General features: G+C 40.5%; 1 protein-coding gene across 6 annotated transcripts in view; it reads left to right on the forward strand.

Annotated features, from left to right (window-relative positions):
• Nucleotides 1-25095, forward strand: part of ankrd11 (ankyrin repeat domain 11) — a 137712-nt gene that overhangs the window by 105249 nt on the left and 7368 nt on the right. For 4 of the 6 annotated variants that reach the window (XM_054770609.1, XM_054770611.1, XM_054770608.1 and 1 more), the window contains exons 3-9: nucleotides 766-911; nucleotides 2974-3106; nucleotides 18977-19150; nucleotides 19846-20046; nucleotides 20134-20276; nucleotides 20398-20545; nucleotides 20633-25043. In XM_054770609.1, the coding sequence (XP_054626584.1) occupies nucleotides 825-911; nucleotides 2974-3106; nucleotides 18977-19150; nucleotides 19846-20046; nucleotides 20134-20276; nucleotides 20398-20545; nucleotides 20633-25043 (5297 nt within the window). In that variant the 5' untranslated portion in view covers nucleotides 766-824. Of the gene's footprint in view, nucleotides 1-765; nucleotides 912-2973; nucleotides 3107-3193; nucleotides 3648-18976; nucleotides 19151-19845; nucleotides 20047-20133; nucleotides 20277-20397; nucleotides 20546-20632; nucleotides 25044-25095 lie in introns of those variants that run through there. The other 2 variants (XM_054770612.1, XM_054770613.1) reach the window with 2 other exon arrangements.

The raw sequence follows: 25095 nt of genomic DNA on the forward strand, positions 1-25095 counted from the left end.
TGAGCCTTGGAAACCGGAAGACGACGGACTGATGCGCATGCGTTCTTTCTTCTTCTATAGTTTAGTGTGTCACGCGGTTCCAACTGTGTGTGTTTCTAGTGCCGCACATAGGCGTTCCTTGTGTATTACATCGTTTTCACCAAGTAATAGGTTCCCGTCTGGATGCAACTATTTACTAATCTGGCACAGTGTGGATGCGACTTTTTCAACCCGCCAATAACATGAACGCTGCCTAGAACGCTGCCTAGAACGCTGCCATGTGGATAGCCTAAGGCTATCAAGAGAGCTGCGCTATCAGTGTTCGGCATCTACTTGGGGTATTGCTGTTACATTCTGAGCTGGTATGTCGATTACTATATTACCATTGCATTTCAGCAACAATGCCAAATCAAGACCACATTCTGAATTTTATAGCTCTGGGTGTTCTCACAAAGTGTACTTTTTGTGAGGTCTGTGTTTTAAAAGGTCGACCACTACAATGTTCTCATTCTCAGGGTGAAAAAATTAAATCTGGGTCAGCAAAAATGCATTTGGCTTGCAATGTCGAATATGATGCACAACGTTCTACCTACTTAAAACTCTGCTTTTTAAGCAGTGTTCATGCGTCATCAGGAGTGTTTATCAAATGTTTGAATAGCTTCAGGAGGGAGTGCTTGATGTACTGCCAAAGGGTGCCTTGTATGGCAGTATGTAAATGTGTTTTCAAAGAAACCTAGTGGTCAGGTGATAACCTCCCCCACTGTCCCTTTTTTTTTCTTCTTCCAGACGGTTGATGACGATGCAATGGCAGCGTGAATGAAGCTTGGCGTGGGGAGAGCTGAACGATGCCCAAAGGTGGGGGTTCTAAAACCCCCCAGCTGGACCACTTCCCACTTAACACCGACATGGTGGAAAAGCAGGGTGGCAAGAAGGTAAGCATGATATAACTACAAGCACACACACTCCTTGTAAAAACCAACAACAGTATAATTTATACACCTCCAAAAATATATATTGTCTCATCTGGTTACTGAATCTGATCCTTTTTAAAGATATGTACTTGACTTTTTTTAAAGCTACTGTTTATAAAATGAAGGTAGTAGAATACTGCAGGCCCCCCTTCGACCAAACATTCACTGCCGTGTGTATGCAGTAAAGGAAGCATTCCCCTAATTTGACACATGCTCAGGCATGTTATTTTCATGGGAGCAAAGTATTCGGTGCAGAGTGATGAGGGTGCCAACTGTTAAGATACAAGCAGCAGCAGCAACAGACGAAGCGCAGAGAGGTGCAGCTTATGCAGGCATAGATTTACAGCCCTCTGCAAAGGATTGCATCAGACTCTGGCATGGAGGAAGGGAGGGAGGGAATGAAACGCACAAGGGTGGGTGGAAAGCAGAGTGAAACGAAAAAAGCAGGCATTGCTGGAAGACCGCAGGGTGTCATATGAAGGCAGATCTGAGAGAACTAGCCAGTCACAGCATTAAAAATAGAAATTAAAATACCATTAAAACAGCCGTCGTACTGTATTTGTTTTGCACTCACTTACCATTTTCTCAGCTTACAGCTTTTTCATGCAACACAGTGTTTTGTTACCACGATTTTACATAAATTGTTGTTGAAGCTTTTGTGTTGCTGACTGAGAGCCTGCTCACTGTAGCTGAACACTGTTTGTCTCTACTGTACCATGACATCATCGTCTTATGACTGGGGCAGGGCAGGGGGGAGGAGTTCAAAGAGTCGGCACATAATGGAAAACATGCCCTGTGGATAGAGAGCGCAGAGTGGGGGGGTGTTCAAGAATTGTATGAAGAGGTGATGTGCATGTGTACTTTACACTCAATCATCGAGGTCACAAAGAACAAATCCGGTTGCCTCTGGTTCATGCTTTGTGGATTACATGTGTCTATTTCAGTTTGTAGACCTTAAAGGAAAACTTTTTTGGAATTTTGCCCATCATCCACAATCCTTTTGTAAGACATGAACGTCTTTCACGTCTTTCTCTTTCTGTGCATTGTAAAGATATACAAACAAATAAGAGACTGTTCAATACTGCACATAACGGGACACACTATGCCGTCTACAAAGATATTATTAAAAACCTCCAAAAACCTGCAACAAGGTTTTATGGTTTCATATACTCAAGTTTTATATACATGTTATATACATGCTGTAACCATGGAGCCCTATGAATTTTTTTTTTCCCAAATTCTATTTTATTTTTTTTCCAAATTCTGTTTTTTCCATTTAAATTTTTTTGAATTGCCTGGTAATTCAGAGACTGATGTGGCCTGGCTAACTTTTTTTAATAAGATGTCAGCCTCTGCAAACGATGCTACAAAATGGTCAGCAAACTGTAATGCCCTTCCAGAAATAATTTTTATGACACCCTTATTTTGTTTACACAGACAGGATGTGGCAAACGGCGCTCATATTTTCAAGGTCGGAAGTGTGTTATGCGTCTGTTGACGGTTAAGACGAGCTGGGTACAAGAATAAATGTGACTGTCTTTTTTCACTCAGAACTTGCACGATATCAAGCGGCCATTGTAAAACGCCAGCTTACATTAAAGCTTTAAATTAAAACACTGTGTAAACACTCAACCAGCCTGAGTCGCACACACAGCCACACTAGCATGCTCTGGTAAACTAAGCTAGCCCGCTAGCTTCAATTCATGCTCCATAAGAGAGAAGTTTCTAAGTTTTTTTCACCAACTTTCGCCGCTGTTTTAGTTTTGGCATGTTTAGTTTGGGAGGTGCGTGTTAGTAGCGGTCTGCCGGGGAAATACTTCACCACACGAATGTTCCTTCTCCTCACAATGACATCATTTAATTCACTTTATTTCACTTTCCTCGTTTAACAGTAAATTCTGTTTTTATTGGCCATTTTTGCGATTGTGTTAATGCGGAAATCATAGGCCCCTACTAACCCAAGTTCTCTTTTCTCTCACATATTGTCTATAGCTCTTAATGATCTGATTTTTTTTGTTTGCAGGAAAAAGTGTTGTCAAACAAGACTCCCAAATTGGATCGCAGTGATGGGGTCAAGGAGATGAAAGAAAAGGCCTCTAAAAGGAAACTGCCTTTCACAACTGGAGCAAATGGAGACCAGAAAGATTCTGACTCAGGTAAGAGAATATAATATTACTTTGTATTTTCACTTGTCCAGTTGGCTGGTAACATTGGGAACATTATGTAGAAGCACCAGTTCCTGGTGATAATTCACATTTTTCACACATGAGGATAACATTAACAAGGTGCTTGCCATGCCCACACAGCCAAGTAGGTTTATATTTGTTCCGTTTTGGAATAAATCAAGTAAGACTTTTGTTGATATTTCAACGGAAACATTTGTTGTTATTCTTCCTGAGTGTATGAAACACTATGCGTTGATTTCTGCTGCTGTGTTGACAAGCTGAAGTCTAGAGGGTAACTCTTACATCACATCCTCTGAGGCTGACAGGAAGTAGTTAGACATGCACAGTGGTCGGGGGCTGGGCTTCATGAAGTAAATAAGCTGGGAGCTCTCGTTTCAAGTTACCTCTCAGTCTGTGGAAGAATGGAGGAGTGTTTTCCTATCATCACAATTTGAAAAGAGGAGAACACAAAATCATGATCCAATTAAGGGCCGATTTGTGTAACATACTAGCCTGACCAGGCCTGGCTGTGGTAAGACTCCAGCTTTGTGTTTTCTTTAATTAGGAAAAGCACTACTGCTTGTGCTTGTTTGACTTTGGGATTTTGGGGGCTCAGGATTTAGTTTGTTAATAATGGTCCAGCTCAGAGGCTTTGGTAACTACCTTCATCATCTGCTTTGGCTGAGTAGCTACTTTGGTTTATGTTCTGTAATTACACTTTTGAAAACTTTCCTCTCGGTCAAGAATGGAAAATAGAATGTGTGTGCGTGTATGCAAGGGTCAGATAATGTTCTAGGTATGTTCAGTAACAATGTGCTCGTGCTTTATACACATGGAATTGCCAATTTTATATTGCTCAAGGGGATTCTGAATAAGAGAGATGAGTTGTATCCGCCCCCTGATAAGTTATTTGATTGGTACTCTGAAGCCTGGTGTTGTACATTTGTTCTGTCTATGCATTTGCAGCCTCCAATGTTCTTTATTTGGTTGAGGTTAGATTGCATGTTCATATGTCCGGTTCATTGCCGTTCAAATGAAGAATAGTATTTTTCTAGAATTTTCCCTTGCTGTCGATTGTTGGTTTTCAAAGAAAGCGGCCAAACACACCCCCACCAGAAGAAGGGTGTGAACTTTCATTTCAAGAACAATAGCTCAACAGTCTTTAAGTATGCTAATGTGGTGTAGAAAGGACTGCATAGTCATTCATTCGTTGTCTACTCGGCAAAGACAAGCCAGCGTTTTCAGATTTTCCAACTATGGTTTTCAAAAAGTACGGTTGCAGGGCACCCAGACAATTCATTCACTACATCGATGCATGGATTTATATTCCTCCGCTTCAACTACATCGATCTGTGTTTAGCAAGTTCGTTTATAAAGGTAATCAATCGATTGAATCGATACTAGGAAATAAAGCATTGGATTTAATCACGGCAGGCTTTATATGGATGTGTGTTTTTTTGCATTTTTAATGATAGACTAGATAAAAACATTCAATCTGTGTTCTGTGACGTCATCGTCTTCCGGGTATGTGTTGGTAATTGGGGTTGTAGTGGAAACGTGAAATACAGTTGATTCGCTTTTCCTTCTTTTGGTTAGTTAATTCACTTCATTCGTTGTTCATATTTAACTCATATGTCTTTATTTGAAGCTCCTTTTAATGGACGCCTCTTGACGATAGTTTCCCTGTCCAGCAGCAGTGACGCTTAGTGACATCATCCAGTGTGGCGTGTCCAGGTCAAAACATGTGCTTACATACGTGGAAGAAATAAATGTTACGCGCTTGCTTTTGCCGAGGAGGATAGGGAAGAGAGGAAAGGCTAGGATGCCGAAACTTGCGTTTCTTATGTATTCTTCTTTTGCATTACCACATTTTCTTACACTACTGCACGCCATCTGCCATCACTTTGCATGCAAAGTATCTGTTTGCTCTCCCAGTTTGGTCTCATCATCATCAAAACTTATAATAAACCCACCACACCATGGTAGCTTGTTCAGTGTCTCTGTTAAGCGTGTCATCAAGACGGAGGACCGATCCCGACCCTCTCAGCGGCAAAAGGTACAAGGAGGCCACATTACTTGCTAGTTGCTGCACCGTTCTTTCAAGTGGTTGCTCTGATCAGGAGGATTATCAGTACAAAAAAAGCCCCTACATCCATAGGCCATACAGGTGAGAAAGTTTTAACACCTAATTGAAGATACCAAACCACATTCATTTGCTGAGGAATTTGCATAATCGTTGATTTCGATATAGACTGGATTTTCACCGTATCTCCCACATCCCTGCATACAGGAAGTAGGAGGAGGGGAAGAGCAGAAGCCCGGCGGCTCCAGTCAAAGTGATAGCGTCTGCGGTGAAAGAATTAGTCAGCAAGGAGTAAGCGGTAGCTCAGTAATTTGGAGGTACTTTGAATTCAGAGCATTAAAAAAATCTTTTCACCACCTTAAAACTTGGCACAAACTCCAATACGAGGAATGTGTAGGTTGCGCGCTGTGAGCCGCGCTACTGTTGCGTTTTTCATGAAAGGAAAAGCAAAGTGGTGTGATGTTATAAAGAGGTGTCCTATCACATTGCTAAGACATGGTCCCCGTTGCAGTAGTGGAAAAAAGCTTGAGAAACCTGAAAACGATGGACTCGCGATGTCCAGCGAGCTTCGCAGTCACAATTATTTAGCACAAGATCTACCTCAAATGTACAAGTTAGACAGGCAGCTGCTAAGCCTGATGTAGTTGGGAGACCAGTTGGTGTTCCTGGCACAAAATAAGGACATTCTTGTGTCTTCTAGATATGATTACCTAAAAATACTACTGTTCAATGTAAAGTTTTTGAGTTGCTGACATTTTAAAATTTCCTCTTAAACCGGGCACACCTTCATATTTTGTTCTTTTGTTATTAGCTGAGGATTTGAGCATAGCTAAAGATTTAAGTATATATTTTAATAAAACAACTTGACACACATATTTGGCTTTAATTTTGTCCAAACTCACTTTGCTTAAAAAATATTGGGATATATTTCGTATATCGATATTCAAACTCAATATATCGGGATGTGAGTTTTGGGCCATATCGCCCAGCTTACCATAACCTTAATAGCCAAAACAGATGTCATACACATATTAAAACATTACCAAGCACACAAAAGAGATGAAGAAAGCTATGTTATTATCACAATAATCAATAAATCGATTAATAGAACGATTAAAAAAAACATACATGTGGATAATTATAACGCCCTCGATAAATTGACATGCACGTACGCATGTGTGACATCTGCTCGTCTCTCTGTGCCACACAGGCTGGATGACAAGAGGGTTCACGCTGCTTCTGTCTGTGCTCATTGGTTTTATAGTGAAATTAAATGAACAGAGAGAGTGGACCCTCTCATTCAGCCTCTTTGTGGAGGCGGGGCTACTAGTGAATGAATACAGAGCGTTTAGCAGTGAAGTTCTTGAGGCGGCGTATGCTAACATAAAGAAGGCGCAGAAGCGATGGGTTTTAAGGCGAATGCCACAGCCGACAGCCACAATGTGGGAACATTTTGGTTTTAAACAGAATGAACACGGTGAGCGCATGAACACGGACAACCGACACGGACTGTTTTCTCAACTGGGGAAATAAAAACTACCGATGTACTGTAGGTGCCTTGGGCAGCGTAGCCTTCCTCCCGACAGTTAACGCTTACTGAGGCGTTTGGTCGGCAAATATAACCAAACCAGTGCTAAATGGTGCGCTCTCACAAAGAGTGTGGTTACATTGCAAAAACATACATACAGGCAACTTTTGTGTCAAGCTAATGTCTCACAGCGGTACACCGTACACTATACTTGAGGACCATTTTGGTGGTTCAATTGTGCAATACACCTCTCATGACAATTAATGAATGTCTTAAAAATGTTCTCGATAAAATCGATTATCGACGATACTTTGTAGCACAATTGTCGACCAGCAAAATACAGCAAACATAGCAAAATTCGTTATCGTGACAGGCCTATATGTTATCCTGTGTTATGCTATGTGCCAGCTTCCACTAATAACAGTTACCTACGAGCATGTAGCATTCGCTTCCTTGTCAAGAAACTCACAGCTAAACGAGCCTAGTGTTTCAGAGGCACACAGCGTTCGGCCAACGATTGAATGATCAAAAGAGAGAACACACTGAACAATAGCAGGAATCCGACTGATGTGTGCACATAAACGTACTGACTGACTGACCTAATTTTTCTGTAATTGTATCTGCTGCAACTCTTCAACTCGAAACATAAAAGGCATACAAGGCTAGTATTATGATCATCTCACTTTTAATTCATTCACATCTACTTAGGCTGGACAGACAGATTTTGATTTAGTGCCTGTATTTTTGTAAATTTATTTTAAGTGACCCATATCTGGTATCACTAGCTTTACATTTACCATGCATCTGAGACATCCCCCATGAATAGTGGTTCAAAGCACTTGTAGACAATTACATGAGTGTCAACATTAGGGCGCAACAACACCAAAGTAAACAATGATAAACGTTATTTTACATTGTAATAAAAATGGGGTAAAATGTAGGTGCCCTGTAATCATTTTCTTGAATTCTATGGCCACCTGTAATGAACAATATGTAGACCATACTTAATTGAACTTGCAAAATAATCGTGGTATGACATAACACGCGATTACACAGTGATCATGTGATGCGTGCTACAAAGAAGAACGTGTAATTAAAAAAACATTTTTTTAAAGAAGATGCTGCACAGCATCACTGTTCACAGCATTAATGAATATGCTTGATAAACTGTACAGCAGACGTGGGCAACCGGCGACCCAGTGGACGGATTCCGCTCTTGCCTCTGATGAATCTGGCCCTTGGGTTAATTTCCAATTTCAAAAATTTCTAAAAATTAAAATTGAATAGTTTGTAATTGTAATTACTACCGCCCACCAGCAGGGGAGCTTATAACTGGTACTGCTGTGTGAGAGATGCTCCAGTGTTGCTCAGTGTCAGGTACTGGAGGTCAAGACAAATGTGCAGTATGATGTGTTTGGAGACATTTATCAACAATGAAAGACTTGAACTTGAGGCGCTACTACAGCACAAATCATAAAGATATGAAAGTATGAAAAGAACGCCGGCGCTGACCGGGATGCTGTTGTGGCTAACTATAGATTTGCTGAATAACTAATGCTAAATACCTGGATATGTTTCATTTCTGTGAGTTTCATTTTCTTTACAAATTTCAGAGGCTTTTCCAAAGATAGGAAAATTAAGTTTACATAAGAAAAATTGTTTTACGTCACAAGTGTTCATGACACATACAAAATATGATGGCATAATTATTGATATCAGTTAGTGATGAATCTTGGTGCACTGTGTATTTTTGTTCCTGTATTTAAAAAACTATATTTTAAAATTTTGAAACCTTGGTAGTAGTAATAGTCAGTGAACTTTAATGCACTGAAATGTTGACCTGTTTTGTGCTGTTTTGCACAAGTTCAGTCATTTTTGTTGTATGTAATAGGTCACCTGGCCCTTGGCCAGAGACACAGAAATTTGGCTGGCCCCCTTCGTCACAGATATTTTGCCCATCCATGCTCTACAGTGTACCCTTCCCATACATTGCCGTACCGGGGCTATGCAAAAAGTGCTGAGAATATCATTGTGGAGTTTAAAACGGTGCAGTGCATGCTGTGCGTTCATACTGTAACGCCGTCATAATAATGAGGAGTCAGTATGGCTGTACAAGCATGTACCTTCTTTGACATTAGCAGACAGCACTGCAGGAAAACAACAAACGCCATGAAATGTGCGGCTCAGCAAGCAACCGATGCCAACCACACTTCTAGGGTCATCCCACACATTTTTTGCATCAAATACATATACATTTCATAGATGTAAGTAAGGTTGGGCGATATGGACTTTAACAATGTATCACTATATTTCTGGGATGTATCACAATATGACGATACAATTAAATTGTGCAGAGTGTTGTATAAAAATCTACAAACCTTAACCCATATAATTAAATACACTTGTCTCAAATTGTAAAGTACATTTATTGATTTATTGGTAACAAACTGTTCAATACAGCAATTGCATTTATTATCTACTAAACTAGATCAGTGGAAAGTATTCAGAATTCAAGTATACAGTTTAGTAGCAACTGCAAATTGCAAAACAGTAATACAGCTAAATATTGCCCTGAGTATAACCGCATCATGTCTTTGTCTGAATAATGTGACACTGCATCAGTCAGTTTATGCCATCGTTTACTTTTCTTGTCGTAAGGAAGGCCATGAGCAAAAGCGTTTGGTATTTTTGACTGGATAAGTGTGGACATGCTCGTTGACTCTGTCTCACACTTCATGACACATTCTTTGTACTCGACTCTCTTTTTGAGATGGTAGAAGAAATTTGTTGTGTTCCTACCTTTTGCCGTCATCGTTGCTTTGCAAACTTTGCATATTTTGGTCTCTTGCGCCACGTGTTCTATCGAAACCAAACCACTTCCATATTACAGAGGTCCCCCCTTTAGTAACAATGTCTTTGTCTATAGTCTTCACTTCTCCTCTGCCTTCAGCCATGCTTATTTTGTCTCTTTGCCACCGCTGGGCGATGTTGTGGTACACTTGAGGGGGCAATGCGTCAGTGCAGTGTGCCGCGTCGCGCAGTCACAGGAAAAACAAGTCATCAACTTTTTTTTAATTTAAAACTCTTTTTTTTCCATTTCAAATGATCATTTATACCAGCATAAGTAATTTTCTTAACATTGGAAGAATTTATACAGGTATATAAAAATGATCGCCCAATCCTAGATGTAAGTCAATAAATTTTCAAGATAATAAACTTTAAAGACAGTCCCTATGCTCTGTAGCCCCTTGAGCTGTGACGTCATACCAGCAAATGTTGCCTGTCGCCAATGTTCCCGCTAAGTTGCGCACGTGCGCAAAAGTACACGACTCGCATCATCAGCGCAAATCCATGTAGTGCACAAAATGAAATCCAAGAGCTATAAACCAGAGCTATAAACGAAATAAACGCATAACAATTTATTCTGTACCATTTTGCAATGCAACTCAGTGAATGACGGTTGACAAGTAAGTGGTAACAACAACGACTAACACTGTCCAGCCAATGACAAGATCCTGCAGGTAAGTATATACTTACACAGCCAATCAATTCATTAAAAGTGCGTTACGTAGTAAATGCCGCTGTTTTGCAGGTTAGTGTATAGGTAATGGGGCAGCGGAGTTACGAGAGCGAAATGCTGCTTGCTAACTCCATATTATGGCGAAACTAACACACAGTGCTACATCCACTCACCAAGCCCAAGTAAAAAAAAAAAAAAAAAAGCGGTTCTTTTTAAGGCTGTCAGAGTATAGGCAATCTAGTGATTTGACCGATAATCGGCCGGGTCGAGCCGATAAGAGATCAAAAGTGGCACACCTAAACACTGAAGCCGGCATTTTCCTGTTGCAAGACTCAACGGTACTTACCTTTGTGAAACAAGCGTGACATAGCATCCTTTTTTCCCCAAGTGATGTAAACAAGTAGGAGTGTAACAAAATATTGATCTAACTCATTAACTATTATTAAATTGTGCTAGCACGTAGCACTGAAGCTAACAAGCTCCCAGCATATATACCCGTGCAGTAATTGTACACTTTATCGCAAAAATACACAAACACAAACAAACAGGATGTCATCTGTCAAGTTCTTTGATTTTTTTTACATTTAAAAGTAATTCAATTAAACATGATGATTTAATTCCATCATCCCTTTGGGACATTGATAGCGTCCTACTTCTGTACCTGAAGGATCATGGCAAATATGTTGTAATATCCCAATATAGTAATATTTTAATTTATGCTGTTAGGTATATGTTTGCACACCTTGCATAACTGCATGAACCCTAAAGGCACACTACAACCCAGTAAATGTCTGTCTATAAGACAACAAAATATCAGAAGAATGTCCACTGAGGAGAGTCATGTCCATCGAAATATTGAGATATTATGTTAGCTTGCTGTAAAAGCTCACTTCTGGTCACTTGACGGTGAAAAGGCGGTGGTGGGTTGTTCTGGTCGTTCTCGTATTGTCTGTATACACGGCCACTCTGGAAGCCATTTAAAAATATATATATACCAGTTCAGGTTACCCAGAACACTGGCGTGCATATGACAATAACACTCTTGAATCTTGAATCTTGAATCTTGAAAATACTTTGCCGTTTTGACCTGCAAACGTTGGATGTGTGGATAGCCTTTCAGTTGTCTTTAGAAGTTGTTTATATTGTAACTTTTCAGTGGTACAGGGGTGATAGGAGTAGCAGATGCTGGCTGTGATATCTTCATACATCAACAAAAAAGAGAGAAACTTAATCTCTTGTTTGGGTGATGTTATTTCAGAGCGGGTGGCAACATCTTGTCTCTAGCATAGCGACTGCACAACTGACAGCTCCTCCATACAACAGACATACTCCACAGATGAACACATTAGTGCCATCTAGGGGCATTGAAGTGTAACAACATGACACATTCAATATACAACACTGGCACACAAGCCTAGAGCGCCCTCTCGTGGCTGTCAGTGTGAATAAAAACATATATAAGTCGCTCCAGAGTGCACGTCGCAGGACCAGCGAAACCTTGAAAAAAGTGTAACTTATAGTCCGGAAAGTATGGTAATTGTCCGAAAGACACAAAAGTTGCAAAAAGGTCAGGAACACGCGAGTGTGGAAATGGCCATCAAAGTGGTCGCTGTTATGCTTGGCGCATTTCAACGATGATTGCTTAGAGGAAGTTTGCAGTGTTTGCAAATCTCCGTTGAAATTGATACGGCTGTATACATGATTCCCTACCCCCAAAAGGGCCAATTTCTGTTGCTTTCTCAGACAGAGCCATTTCTTCTTCATAGTCTGATTTTAAAAAATTGCCGGCAGACAAGCTATTATAACTATAATCACTGTTTGTTTCTGAGCTTGTTGTGTATTTTATGTATTTTAGAGCACATAAAGTGAAAGTCTAAAATGTCGAGTCGCCTTTTGTTACCTGACCTATTTAGTCCAATAGTACTATGTGACAAGTACATTTTGTACTATTTGACACAAACCTAAATTTTATTTGATGCCTGTTTTAGAGTAATACGAATACATGGGAAATGAATAATAGAAATAACAATTTAAATATTTTTGTTGTAGAAATCTGTTCTGTATAAACAGTATGATAGCACAGGTGTATCCAACTTGCAGCACTATTAGAACTACTTTGACAAAAAGAAAGTAGAGGTGATATAGTTGTGTTTTATGTGACTGCCAACATTTATATTGTACTTTATTTACAAAGCACATCTCCACTCTGTGTGCTCCTTTGTCATTAAATGCAGGTGTAATGTTTAAATAGAACACTTATAAAATACTAAGAGGCGAAGCAAATATTCTTTGGTCAGCATCAGCTAGTGAGGTACTGCTAGCTTGTGATCTACCTGTTGGAGACCCCTGTGATAGCGTCACTGTTAAAGCTGTACACACTACATGTTTCTACCGCATAACTTTGACACGCGACTAGTGTCACGACTAGACAAGCCATGAGTATTATACTGATAACAAAGCAAGATTGTTAAGTGCCATTTTAAAAAAGTAAGTTGTGATGATGATTGATGAATGTAATAGCCACTTGTAGCTCAAAAACGAGCTGGCTAGATGCCGCCATCCAGGCATATAAACAAAAAAGCCAGTAAGTCAAATGATATTGAAACGTGAGCGATCACACACGCTGGCATAAGCATGTGATGAGCTGTCGTCTACTGACTCCACATTTTACGGGCTATTGTTCATTCTCCCGATAATAAGAAACAATGTGAAAGTCAACACGAGACGTGTCGCGTGTCTGGTCAGACATACGCAAGTGCCAGCAAGACAGACAGGTGATTCCGGTGCATGCTTATCAAAATAAAACGCAGTGAAACAGTGTTTCCCCTAGGATTTTGTGTAGCTGTGGTGGTGCCTGCATGAGAGGCAGACTGCCGCCACTGTGCCGTGCCACTGCTGTGTCGTGCCGCTGCTGTGTCGCTGTGGCAAGGATTTTTTTTAAATATTTAAATTTATTGTCTGTAGTAATGTCAACATTAGGGTCGTTTTCACACGCTTCAACAACAAATGCATGAATTAACTTTAAATGCCTTTCTCTCGGCCTTTTGTTCCGCTCCTTATCTGACAAGTGCCAACAAGGCAGACAGGTGATTCTGGTGCCTGTTTTTCAAAATAAAGTGTAGTGAAACGTTTGTATGATATTTGATAGATATTTGATTTCCAATTAATTCTGGTCAATATGTAAATAATAGGCTATACATGTACCTATATAGCACAGGGGTGCTCACACTTGTTCAGCCTGTGGGCTACTTTGCCCCAAAGATCTACCTACCACTATAAACACAGAGAATATATATGTATATATGTATTGTTTTACTTTATTTATAAATATGAGTATTTATGTATATTGCACATGCATATCAGGGGTGCACACAATCAAAATGATCTACTGCTTACTATAAATCATATAACATATATGTAATCGAACCGGTAAACTTCGCAACTACTATACTAAATACTAATGATTAGTATTTCACATTCAGTTTCAGAGTTTACAGGTCATCAAAATAGTTTATCATTCAGTAATTCACAATTCAAACCGATATGGCAATAAAGATAAGATGCTACCAATAATACTACCAAATAATATAATACCACCAAAACATGACAGAAGTGATGGATCACATTGCATGACATCTTGACTTTCTAACAATTTGTTGTCACGTCTTTTAAAATGACTCAAGGTTTAACAGTAATACTTGTATAGTGTGTAGTGCTGTATTTGCTTTTGTCTGCTGCAGTGAGTGATTTGTCGAAGTCAGACAAGGTTGTGTCTCATTTACTGAGATGTAATTGTGATACTGTGCCTTTCACTTTTAAATCTACATTTAAGTTTACATTAACAACAGTTTGAAAAAATGACTCATTCTTCTCCTTTTTGCAGACTACTGTTTAGACTTTATCCATAACACTATGTTTCAATGCTGGTGTTGTCACGCTCCAAAGACGATTGCCATTTAAATGAATGGTCAACCCACACATTTAAGCTGTTTTTAATTCAAGGGCATGAAAACAGCATCTCTGTCATCTATTATTTTATTAAATTGCCAAAGAAGCACTGAAGACCTACATAAGAGCGCTAGCATTCCTTCTTCTGAAGGTCATTGGCCCCCGCTGATGCACTTGTCGTCTTCCAAAGCGCCACACCATTTAGGTGGCTTGTTTTTTAGGTGGCCATGAGACTTGGTCATGTTGTGGTCATTATGGTCAAGTTTGTTTGTTTGTACTAAAGCAGAAAGTGTGAGCTCAGACATTTTTTGTAAAGGAGATGATGCAGCCAACATATTTTACCTGGCAGCCTATGGCATTTGGCTGTTGTCTTCGGTACACCAAAGTAGTGTACACGGCATGGATAGAGCATTTCACACCCAGTGGGTTCACACTGTGCATTTATGTACATCGGTGGTCTCTTATTCAGTGCAAAGCTTTGAAAAAACATCCTGTTAGCCATTTCCGCTCTCATCTGCCTTGACTTCCTGTTTTCACAATTTGTATGAGTTTCCCAAGCTAAACACTATCTTAACTCTGAACGGCCACAGTCAAACATCTGGTCAAGCTGGTTAAGGTTGTTTTTCTAGTCTGTTTTCTCTTGCTAAGCCTGTTTTTGTCTCTGCTAACGCTGCATTATTGTGTGCCACATTAAAAACTACCTGTGTTGTGACCAACAGTAGATGTCTCCTCCCCTGTCTCAGGTAGACAGTCTATTGTTGGCTGGAACATCTCGTGACATGACTTTTTCTTCTCTTGACATCTTGTTAGTCCAGTTTCAACAACGTGAAGATTTAAGGTGTCAAGTAGCAGCCGTTTACTGTGAAATATTACCCTCTCAGAGGTATACCATTTCCTAAAATATGCTTTCCAACATTGTTTTTAACATATTTATGGAAACGTGAAACCTCTGAATGCTCATTATTACGTAGGCTGGGTTTTTATCGTATAATATTGGCTATATTGTTTTAAATGTACAGTTGTCTTTTGTTTGTCGCGGTTAATTAGTTCCAGACCCAACCGTGATAAGTGATTTCCGTGAAGTAGGATTCCTTATTTATAGATTTTTTTTTGTAGTTAAGAGCATAGAAAACTTGTTTAAGCACTCTAGACATGTTGACATAATAGAAAATAAGAAGGCTTAGACCCATAAGACATTACTTAGACACACGTTAGCGTTGACAGCATACTTGGTGGCTATTGTCTCATCAGTGTAACGTTCCTGACACCTAGGGTCCAGTGGCATAGAATACTACTGCAATGGCGCAGAGAACACACAGTGGTGTGAAAAAGTGTTTGCCCCCTTCCTGACTTCTTTTTTGTCACACTTCAATGTAGTCAATGACAACACGACTGAACACAAAATGCAGTTTTTAAATGAAACTTTTTATTATTAAGGGAGGAAAAAACAAGTGATTCCCCCCTAAACCCAATAACAGGTTGGGTGGCAACAGCAACAACTGCAGTCAAGCGTTTGCGCTAACTTGCAATGAGTCTCTTACAGCGCTGATTTTGCAGAATTGTTGTAATTCAGCCACATTGGAGGGTAGAGCATGAACTGCCTTATATTACACATACATGTATATTACACTACATATAGCATCTTCTAAAGGCCTTGTATTCATATTTTCATTCATTTAGCCATGTTTATGATTGAAAATGCTTAATTTGGGCCAATAATGAATGAGATTTTTTTATGTTTTGACTAGTAATCGGCCGTATTCAACCACAAAAGTGAGTATTAAGTCATTTTTCAAAAACCTCAATAGAGTGAGGGTGCGATGTTGAAACCGCAATGCAGCGAGGGACAGCTATATTAACCCTTAACCCTACTTCAACGCATTGTTATACATATGTATGTTGTCATGCATATATCATCTTATTTCAGATTTGGTAAATGGTACATTTTGAATACAGGAAGTTACCAAATGCATCAGTAGTTGATGTGAAATATAGAGTAGGGAGGATTAAACAAGCTCTGCTTCTTCCTACAACTTTTCGGATGTGTGGAATTGTGAATTGTAGCGTGAAGTATTCCAATGTAACCTGTATGCATGTTTGAAATAAATGAACGAAAATGAAATAATTTAAACCACACCATACCTGGCAGCGGTGGCTTTGTATTTAAAGCTTTGTCTTTAAATACAAAGCTTTGTCTTATTATCGGTTGTTGGCAGCTTCTTCTCATTTTGCCTTTTGCTCTATTTTTTACAATTTTTGCAGTTTTTAAATGTTATTTTCTTTCTGCAGTGATGCAATGACAAATGAGTCACGGGACACGAATTGGCCCCCGAGCAGCACTTTGGCCATCCCTACTTTGTGGGTTGGGCTTGTGGCGTGGGTGGGCTTTATGAGCAAATAACAACTCTGCTTGTTGGCTCAGTGTGGTGAGGAGAGACAGATTGGTCAATGCGTTACAATAGTCACCACTAATGAGCTGCAGCTTGAGGATTTTTTTGGAGGTGCACGTCTATGGAGTTATATTAGTGCCTTAATTTTGAGGTCGCAAAGGCAGATATTGACCCACGTTAACGTGCAATAGCTACTGTGGTGGGCTCAGGCACATTGCTGCGCTCTGTCGCTCTCTCTCTCTGCATCTCGCTTGAGCCTTATACATGCTGCTCACTCAGCCCGCGGTGAGGGGAGCCAGGGTACGTCCTCTAATTTCTCCGGCCGGGCTTTGGGGACAGGACTCTTGACTGGAACTTGCGGGTTGCTACCTGGAGGGCGGCGAGGCGTACGGGTGTGTTCAGTGGTCAGAATGCGTGCCTGTTGGTCACCCTCCAGGAGAGGAGGGCACTAATGTAATACTACTTTATTTTTCTAACATTCTCGTGATCGACCAGCCAAGTCCCAAATATCGTCCAGTAGCTCACGATCAACAGGTTGGTGACCCCTGGTTTAGAGGGTTAATTTGTATAATTGGGGCCTTGAAGTATTTGCATGTAATTGTAATGGACCGAGCCACCTTGTACTTTGAGATGCGTGAGAGGCCCACAGCAGCACCCACTGCTCGTTGAGAAGAGCAATACGTGCGTCCACAATTTTTATGTTTGTCTTTGATATGATTTGATTTGTCATCCAGCATGAAGATATTGTACATTGTTTGGCAGGCCTTCAACATGCATAACTTTCTCCAATACTGCCACAGCTGATTAAATCCACCAAATAGAAGACAAACTGCCATGTTTAACACACACATCTATTATACCTTTGCCACTCCAAAAGAGTGAAATCACACCCTTTGGAGAGCCTCTCCATTTTAGTCTCCAAAAGTCTGTTAACTCGATTTGTCGCTAGTTGCTTTTTTTGAAAGAGTATCACGAGGGTCTGATTACTTGCTAAATATAGCGAAGTCGCTTAGTTGGCAATGACGATCCCTCCTGCTACATCTTCTTATTCCCTGGCAGACCGAGTGCTTATAAAGTGCGTTAAGAACACAGGCAGTCCCATTATAATCTGTTTATGAGCGAGGGAGAACCAAATCTATTTGTAGCGGTCTACCCGCCACAAATGAATATATGGGAAACACTGACATATCATTCTCCACCTTGACCACGACAGAGCATCCAGGAGAAATATTACCTTTCTCATCGTGTCGACAAAACAGGATTGCATTGCGCATTGTACGCAGTGAAGTGTAGGTACAATTAAATCGAAATAGCATTAATAGAATTAAAATTTATTTCAGTAGCCAGCAGTCTTGTCAACATACCCTGAAAACGCTAGCATAGCACTTTCTCTGTTCTGCTGCTCCCAAAACATGTTTTGACTACTTCTGTGGTTCCCTCAGTTCAAGTCTTGTCAGAAGGAATGTGTCGAAACGGCAAAGAGTTTGGTGAGGTTATAACAGCCTATCAAAGGGAAGGGGGTGGGGGGCACATCAGCTGAAAGTGTTCGCAGATGTTACTAAAAGTTAATCAGCTTTTAACTTTGACTGGAACATGTTCCATGCCGTGAAAAAAAAAAGACCTATCTGAAGTGTGATTGCTCACTGTAGCCTTCAGTGTTTATGGCCTTGGGCAATATCGCTAGTGTTGTAACGGGAAAAGTCACAGGAAAATCAGGCTCAGACACGTCCACTGGTGTTTCTGCAAATGCACGTTTGAGTCTACTGTTTCTGTTTTTGTCCACGGTTGGATCCTATTTCTCTGCTCTAATGTTTTTAATGGGCCATGGATGCTCAAAGATGGTCCGTTACAGTCATCGTGTGGAGTTGTAGCCTCTCCAAGGGTCATCAGATGGTATGTTACTGCTGAAAATAATTGCTGGGTGTGCCTTTTGTAGAGCAGCTGCTTTTGTCCCATAGCAGAGAGTCTCCAGTCAGACTGGCAAGCAGGCAGACATGTGGTGACCTTGGCAAGGCAGCGTTGAATTGAAAATACACCAAGTATTTCGTAATAACTGTGGTTCTGCCAAGTCACACCCTCTTCCTGACTTGTAGTGATTGGCCTGAAAACATAAACACATGGCCTGATGAGGCTTCCCTTTCTGAGAGCCTGATGGGAGCAAACCACCTCTAGGACCATACATGTACTATGTCAATATACAGTATGCTTCATGGGATTTACAGAGAATTATTCAAACAGTATACACAGTAACAAACCGCAGTTTTGTAGCCATGAGTATGTTTGTGAGCATTGTCGGATGTATTATACTATCAATATTGCCCTCCACTTTTTGATCATGTGGGTCCTTGTAAGCCACAAAAATTAAATTCACCTCTCCTTATTTTTACCACAGAGAAACCAGGTCCAGAACGGAAGCGCATTAAAAAGGAGCCCACAAACACCCGGAAGGCAGGCTTGCCGTTTGGAATGGGGATGCCAGGTATCCGGGCCGGGTACCCCCTTTCTGAGCGGCAGCAGGTGGCCTTGCTCATGCAAATGACTGCTGAGGAGTCCATCAACAGTCCAGGTGCGTGCTTATCATGGAGACCACGTCCTAGTGTTGCAGACAAGGAACGTGAGAGAGAGGATATGATGCCTATGAAGTTAGTTAGATTGAAAAGCAATGACAGTGGGTTTCAATTGAGTTCTTGGTAGGTGGAAGCTTTCTTTTGTTGGACAATGTGAGTGATTATTTTCTTCCTCTTCAAAGCCATACTTAGCCCAATAGTTACATTTAGGGAAGCACAACTAAAGAATGAAAAATGTGTGATTACCACCCACGGTCGCATTTGTTTGTAATTGAAATGGTTTTACTCTAAATACTGTTGGACGCTGTCAAGGAAATAATATTAACTCCCTAGTGGGTAGAACGGGAGGATGTACACTAAATGACAAAATGATGCACATTTTTATGTAAACTCCTTTAATGCGTACCTGGAGGCATGGGCATAGATTTGAGTGAAAATAATAACTGCTTAATAATGTCAATATGATAGCTTCCAATCTTGTAAACCTGTTGTAATGCTCAAGTGGAGCCATCCTTCTGCTAAATTCCTTGAGTGAGGATGCCCCCCTCTGGCCAGAATTAGTTCAAACAATAACAGTACCACCCAGATGGAGATCATGTCTTAACAGTTATGCTAAAAACTTGGAATCATTACAGAAAATGAATCTATTCAGAGTCAGAACAGTAATAATAATTTGTTCCTATCCCATAAACAGACACAACACCAAAGCACCAGTCACAGTCCAGTCTCGGTCAGAAGGGAACGCCAAACTCTGCATCTAAAACCAAAGACAAAGTGAATAAACGAAATGAAAGAGGAGAAACTAGGTTGCACAGGGCAGCAATTCGTGGAGAGGTACGCCGCATCAAGGAGCTCATTAGTGAGGGAGCTGATGTGAATGTAAAAGACTTTGCAGGTAAGAGACTTCATCTGTAATCTGAGTGATACAGCTGCTCATATTCGGTTTATACCTCACATGAAGCTTTTTTTTAATTACACTAAGGCTGGACTGCATTGCATGAGGCGTGCAACAGGGGATACTATGATGTGGCCAAGCAGCTGCTGGCAGCCGGAGCAGAGGTCAACACCAAGGGTCTGGATGATGACACCCCGCTACACGATGCATCCAACAATGGACACTTCAAGGTAATTTTTTTTTAAAATGCATCTCAAGGTGATACCTAAATATTACATGATAAATATTGTAAATAGTTAAGTAATGTTTGACTCATCGTAGTAACTTTTGTTTCTCATTTATTTATTTCAGGTGGTTAAGCTACTTTTAAGGTATGGAGGGGACCCACGTCAAAGCAACAGAAGAGGGGAAACGCCTTTGAATGTTGCAAACTCTCCAACTATGCTGAATTTATTGCTGGGGAAAGGCACATACACCTCAAGTGAAGAAAGCTCGTCGGGTACATAGTTTAAAATCAGTAATGATTAATCTGCTGACTAGGCATCCCTATTTTTCTGACCTGTGTTATAACTCTGCCTTCCCACAGAATCTTCAGAAGAGGAAGACGCTCCCTCATTTGCCCCATCCAGCTCTGTTGATGGCAATAACACAGACTCAGAGTTTGAGAAGGGCTTGAAGTTAAAAGGGAAAACACTAGACCCTCCTAAATCTGCTGTCACACCCGTCAAAGATGAATATGAATTTGATGAGGATGATGAGGAGGAGCGAGTCCCCCCTGTGGATGATAAGCACCTCTTGAAAAAAGACTTCCGTAAGGACTCAATCACCAAGGCCAACAGCTTCATCTCCATACCCAAGATGGAGGTCAAAACCTATTCCAAAAGTAACTCGCTCACACCAAAGAAAACCGTCAGGCGCATCATCTCGGACAGTAACAGTTCAGATGAAGATGACAGGACGCTGTGTTTCACACCGGCGCCTACGCCACGGCAACAGGTCCTACAAACAAATGCCAAGACGAGAGACTCTGGAAATCTGAATTCCAAACAACTGAAAGATAAGAATAAAGTCAAGAAGAAGAGGAAGAAGGAGAACAAAAACAATGTTAGCAAAGAAGTCAGGTTTGGTAAAGTCAATGACAAATTTTGTACGTCAGACTCTGATTGTGGAGATATGGAGAGTGAAGACGACAAAGGCTCAAACAGCATAAAGGATTCTTCTATGAACATGAAAGAACCCACTGGCTTCAATGCCTCGTCCTCACATGGAAACCTGAACTCTCAAAAACAAGCACCATCGTTAGCGGAACAGCACCCAAAGCAGTGGAGGACAGATGGCTGGAAGACTGTGTCGTCTCCAACGTGGTCAGATGTTAGTTCTCTCTCGGATTCTGTAAGAACAAGAATGTCCAGTGAGTCCGACTACTCATCAGCTGATTCCAGTGTGGAGTCAGTAAAGCAGATTAAGAGGAAAGGACAAGAGAATAAAAAGAAGAATAACAATGTTCACAGTAATACAGTGGATAAGAAAAATTCAGACATCTACAAAAATGCAGATAGTACAGCATCCAAAACTGATATCGATGGAAAAGTGGTCAAGAAGCATAAAGTGAAGCACAAGCACAAAAGCAAAGAAAAGGATAAGGCTCCAAGTCTTGTGCTTAATCAAGACATGAATGAAAAATTTGTCAAAAGCTATTCTTTTGATTTTGATGACTCGAGGCAAAAGTCTGTAATTGTGGATTCTGAATCGGCAACTGAGGGCAAAATCAAGTTATCAAAACATGAAAAAGACCATTCAAAAAAGGAAGAACGGCTCTCGAAAAGCAAGTCAGAGGAAAAAGACTGGTCGTTGGGCAAAGACTTGCATAGAACAGTCGAAAAGGAGAAAAATAAGAAAATGAAAGACTCCACCAAGGACAAAGCAAACAAAGATGAGCGAGAAAAGCCTTTAAAATCTGACAAGGATCGAAATGTCAAAGAGAAGCCCAAGGAGGATAAACAAAAAGCTCATAAAGAGGAAAAAAAGAAAAAGTCTAAGGAGAAGTCAAAAGCAGATAGGAAAGGTGAGCAGAAAGAGGAAAAGCATCTAAAGGTCGACAAGGAGAAGACCACCAAGGAGGACAAATGTAAAAAGGACAAAGTTCAAAAGGATGAGTCGGAGTACGAAAGCTATGACGTCAACAACCGTTTCCTCAACCTGGATGACACCAAGCTCAGTGCCTCAGATGACCATCATGACAGATGGGGCTCCGAGATGTCCTCAGACTCTTCCCTCTATGGAGATGACAGTTGGGATGCTCCTGTCAAAGAGTACAAGGAATACAAAGCCAATAATTCTGTTAAACTCATAGTTGAAACCGTAAAGGAAGAGACACGCCGAAAAGACAACAAAGTAAAAGAGAAGAAATCTGATCATAGTGAGAAAAGACCAGAGAAAGATGTCACATCAAAAAAGAAAGACAAAGATTCATCAGAAAAGAAAAAGGACTGGTCAGATAAACAAAAAATTAACTCAGGTCATTCAGTTGAAAAAGAGAAGAAGCGGAAAGAATCCACAGAAATAGGTAAAGACAAAAAAGAAAAGGATTCTCTGGACAACAGTCGAGACCGCAAAGACTCATATGACTTCACGAAGGAAAGGAAAGACACCAAAATCAAGCAAGAGTCAATTCGAGAAGAATATGGCAGTGACACTTTCTTTAAAGACATGGATGTTGTTGGCAAATCATGTGACATCCGAGAAAGAAATCATTCTGGCAAGGAGAAGGACAAGAAGCTAGAAGCAATGGAAAAGCGAGAGAAAACAAAAGCAGAGAAGCACAAAGAGAAATTAAAAGACAAAGGTGTGGATCAGGAGAAGGACAAGAGTGACAAAAACTCTGCAGAAAAAACTGTCAAGGAAAAGGACATTGATCGGCCATCCAAAGACAAGAAGGAGGGAGCAAAAGACAAACACAAAGAGTCTCACAGTAAGGACAAAGATCGAAAGATGTCATCAGAACAGACCAAGGACAAGAAAGAAAAGGCCTCTCAAGACAAACATACTGACAGAGAGAAGGATTTCCAAGAGGTGAAGAAAGAGGAAAGAAAATCAGAGAAAATACGAGAGAAAACATGGTACAAGATAGCCGACATTTTCACTGATGAAAGTGACGATGATGACAGCTACAATGGTGGTGTTTCTCTCATGGCTGACTCCATCAGAAAAGACTCAACACCTGATCAAGATGAGCTGGATCACTTCCCATCAGAAAAAATTAGGAAAATGTCCTCAGAGACAAAACATAATGCAGAGAAGTCTAAAGACAAAGACCATAAAGATAAAAAGAAAGAAAAAGCCACATTTGACACGGGCAAAGAGCGGAAGGGTTCCCTAGAAAAACACAACAAAGACAAGAAAGATTCTGTTGATATCAAACACAAGGAAAGAAAAGACAGGATGTCAGTGGACTCAAACCAAGAGAAGAAAAATAAACAGAAGATATTGGACAAAAGAGATAACAGTGAGGAGAAAACAAAAAGTAAATATAAAGACAAAATGGACAATTCCAAAGAAAGAAAACCATCAAAAGGCAATAGTGAGAATGAAAAATCCCTCCTAGAAAAATTGGAAGAAGAAGCAATGAATGACTACAAGGATGATTCTAATGACAAGAACAGTGAAATTTCGTCTGATAGTTTCACTGACAGAGGTCATGAACCTATCCTCACAAGTTACTATGACACCATCAGCCTTACAGATGTGTCTGAGGACAGGAGGGACTCTCTTTCTATAGCCACACCCCAGGATAAGTTCAGAGAGAAAGAGAGACATCGACATTCCTCCTCTTCTTCGTCCAAGAAAAGCCATGACAAAGATAAAGAAAAGGTCAAGAAGGACAAAGGAGACAAACGCGACAAAATGGAGGAAATCAGAGACCTGTACAGTCGCAGGGAGAGCTTACCTTTTGACAAAGAGCCCATGCCCCTGGAGGCTGATCCTTACACATTCCCATATGGCGGCAAGGGAGATGGTGAAGACGATTTTGATAAGACATTAGAATTTGAAAAGGAGATGTCTAAAAAGGATAAATCAACTGGTATCATTGGTGATAGAATGAAAGACAAAAAGAAAAAGGAAAAACATAAAGATAAAATAAAAGAGGAAAGGAACAAGCACATTGATGGCTTTGGTTCATCAAAGCACTCCAAAGAGGATATAAAGTTGGGATTAAAAGATAGCCCTCAGGTCACCGTTCTGAAAGACAGATCTAAAGAAGAAAGCCCTAAATTTGATATTAAAAAAGACAAAAACCGGGATATATTGGAGAAAGACAACCGATTAGATCCCAATAAATCAAAGACTAAAGATGAAAATGAAAAGTTCAATCAGTCCAAAGACACAGGACGCAAAGATAATCGTCCACGTGAAAAACTCTTGGTGGATGGTGATTATCAAATGACCAGTTTTGGTCAGATGTTGAGCCTGAAAGATCAAGAAATTGAAGAGCGCCACAAAAGACATAAAGAAAGAATGAAACAAATGGAGAAGCTGAGACCCAAGTCTGGAGACCCCAAACTGAAGGACAAAGCCAAGTCTACAGAAGAAATGCGCAAGAACCGCAGTGAGCTCTCCTCAAAGAAATCAAGCAGCCTCGAGTCTGGTCTTAAAGAGAAAAAGCTGAAGGACATAGGTCTACCAGCTCAAATGATGTCCCCTAGCAGGAATTTCCAACCACCAACAGAAAGTCAGAACTCAAAAGACTGGCTGGCTGGCCATCAAGTAAAAGAGAACCTCCCAGCCTCGCCCAGGTCAGAACAGAACAGGCCGACTGGTGTCCCCACACCAACATCTGTTATCTCCTGCCCCAGTTATGAGGAAGTAATGCAGACTCCACGGACCCCATCTTGTAGTGCAGAAGATTACCCTGATATCATGCTTGATGGACTGGACTGCCAAAACTCGTCAGCTATGACTATGTCAATGAACGCTTGCTCACCGTCTTTCTTTGAAAGGTATTTTGTCATTGTTTTTCTCTTTGCCTTTTCGTTCCCTTGACTATTTTCT

This window comes from Dunckerocampus dactyliophorus, chromosome 3 (genome assembly GCF_027744805.1).
Source record: "Dunckerocampus dactyliophorus isolate RoL2022-P2 chromosome 3, RoL_Ddac_1.1, whole genome shotgun sequence".
Lineage (NCBI taxonomy): Eukaryota > Metazoa > Chordata > Actinopteri > Syngnathiformes > Syngnathidae > Dunckerocampus > Dunckerocampus dactyliophorus.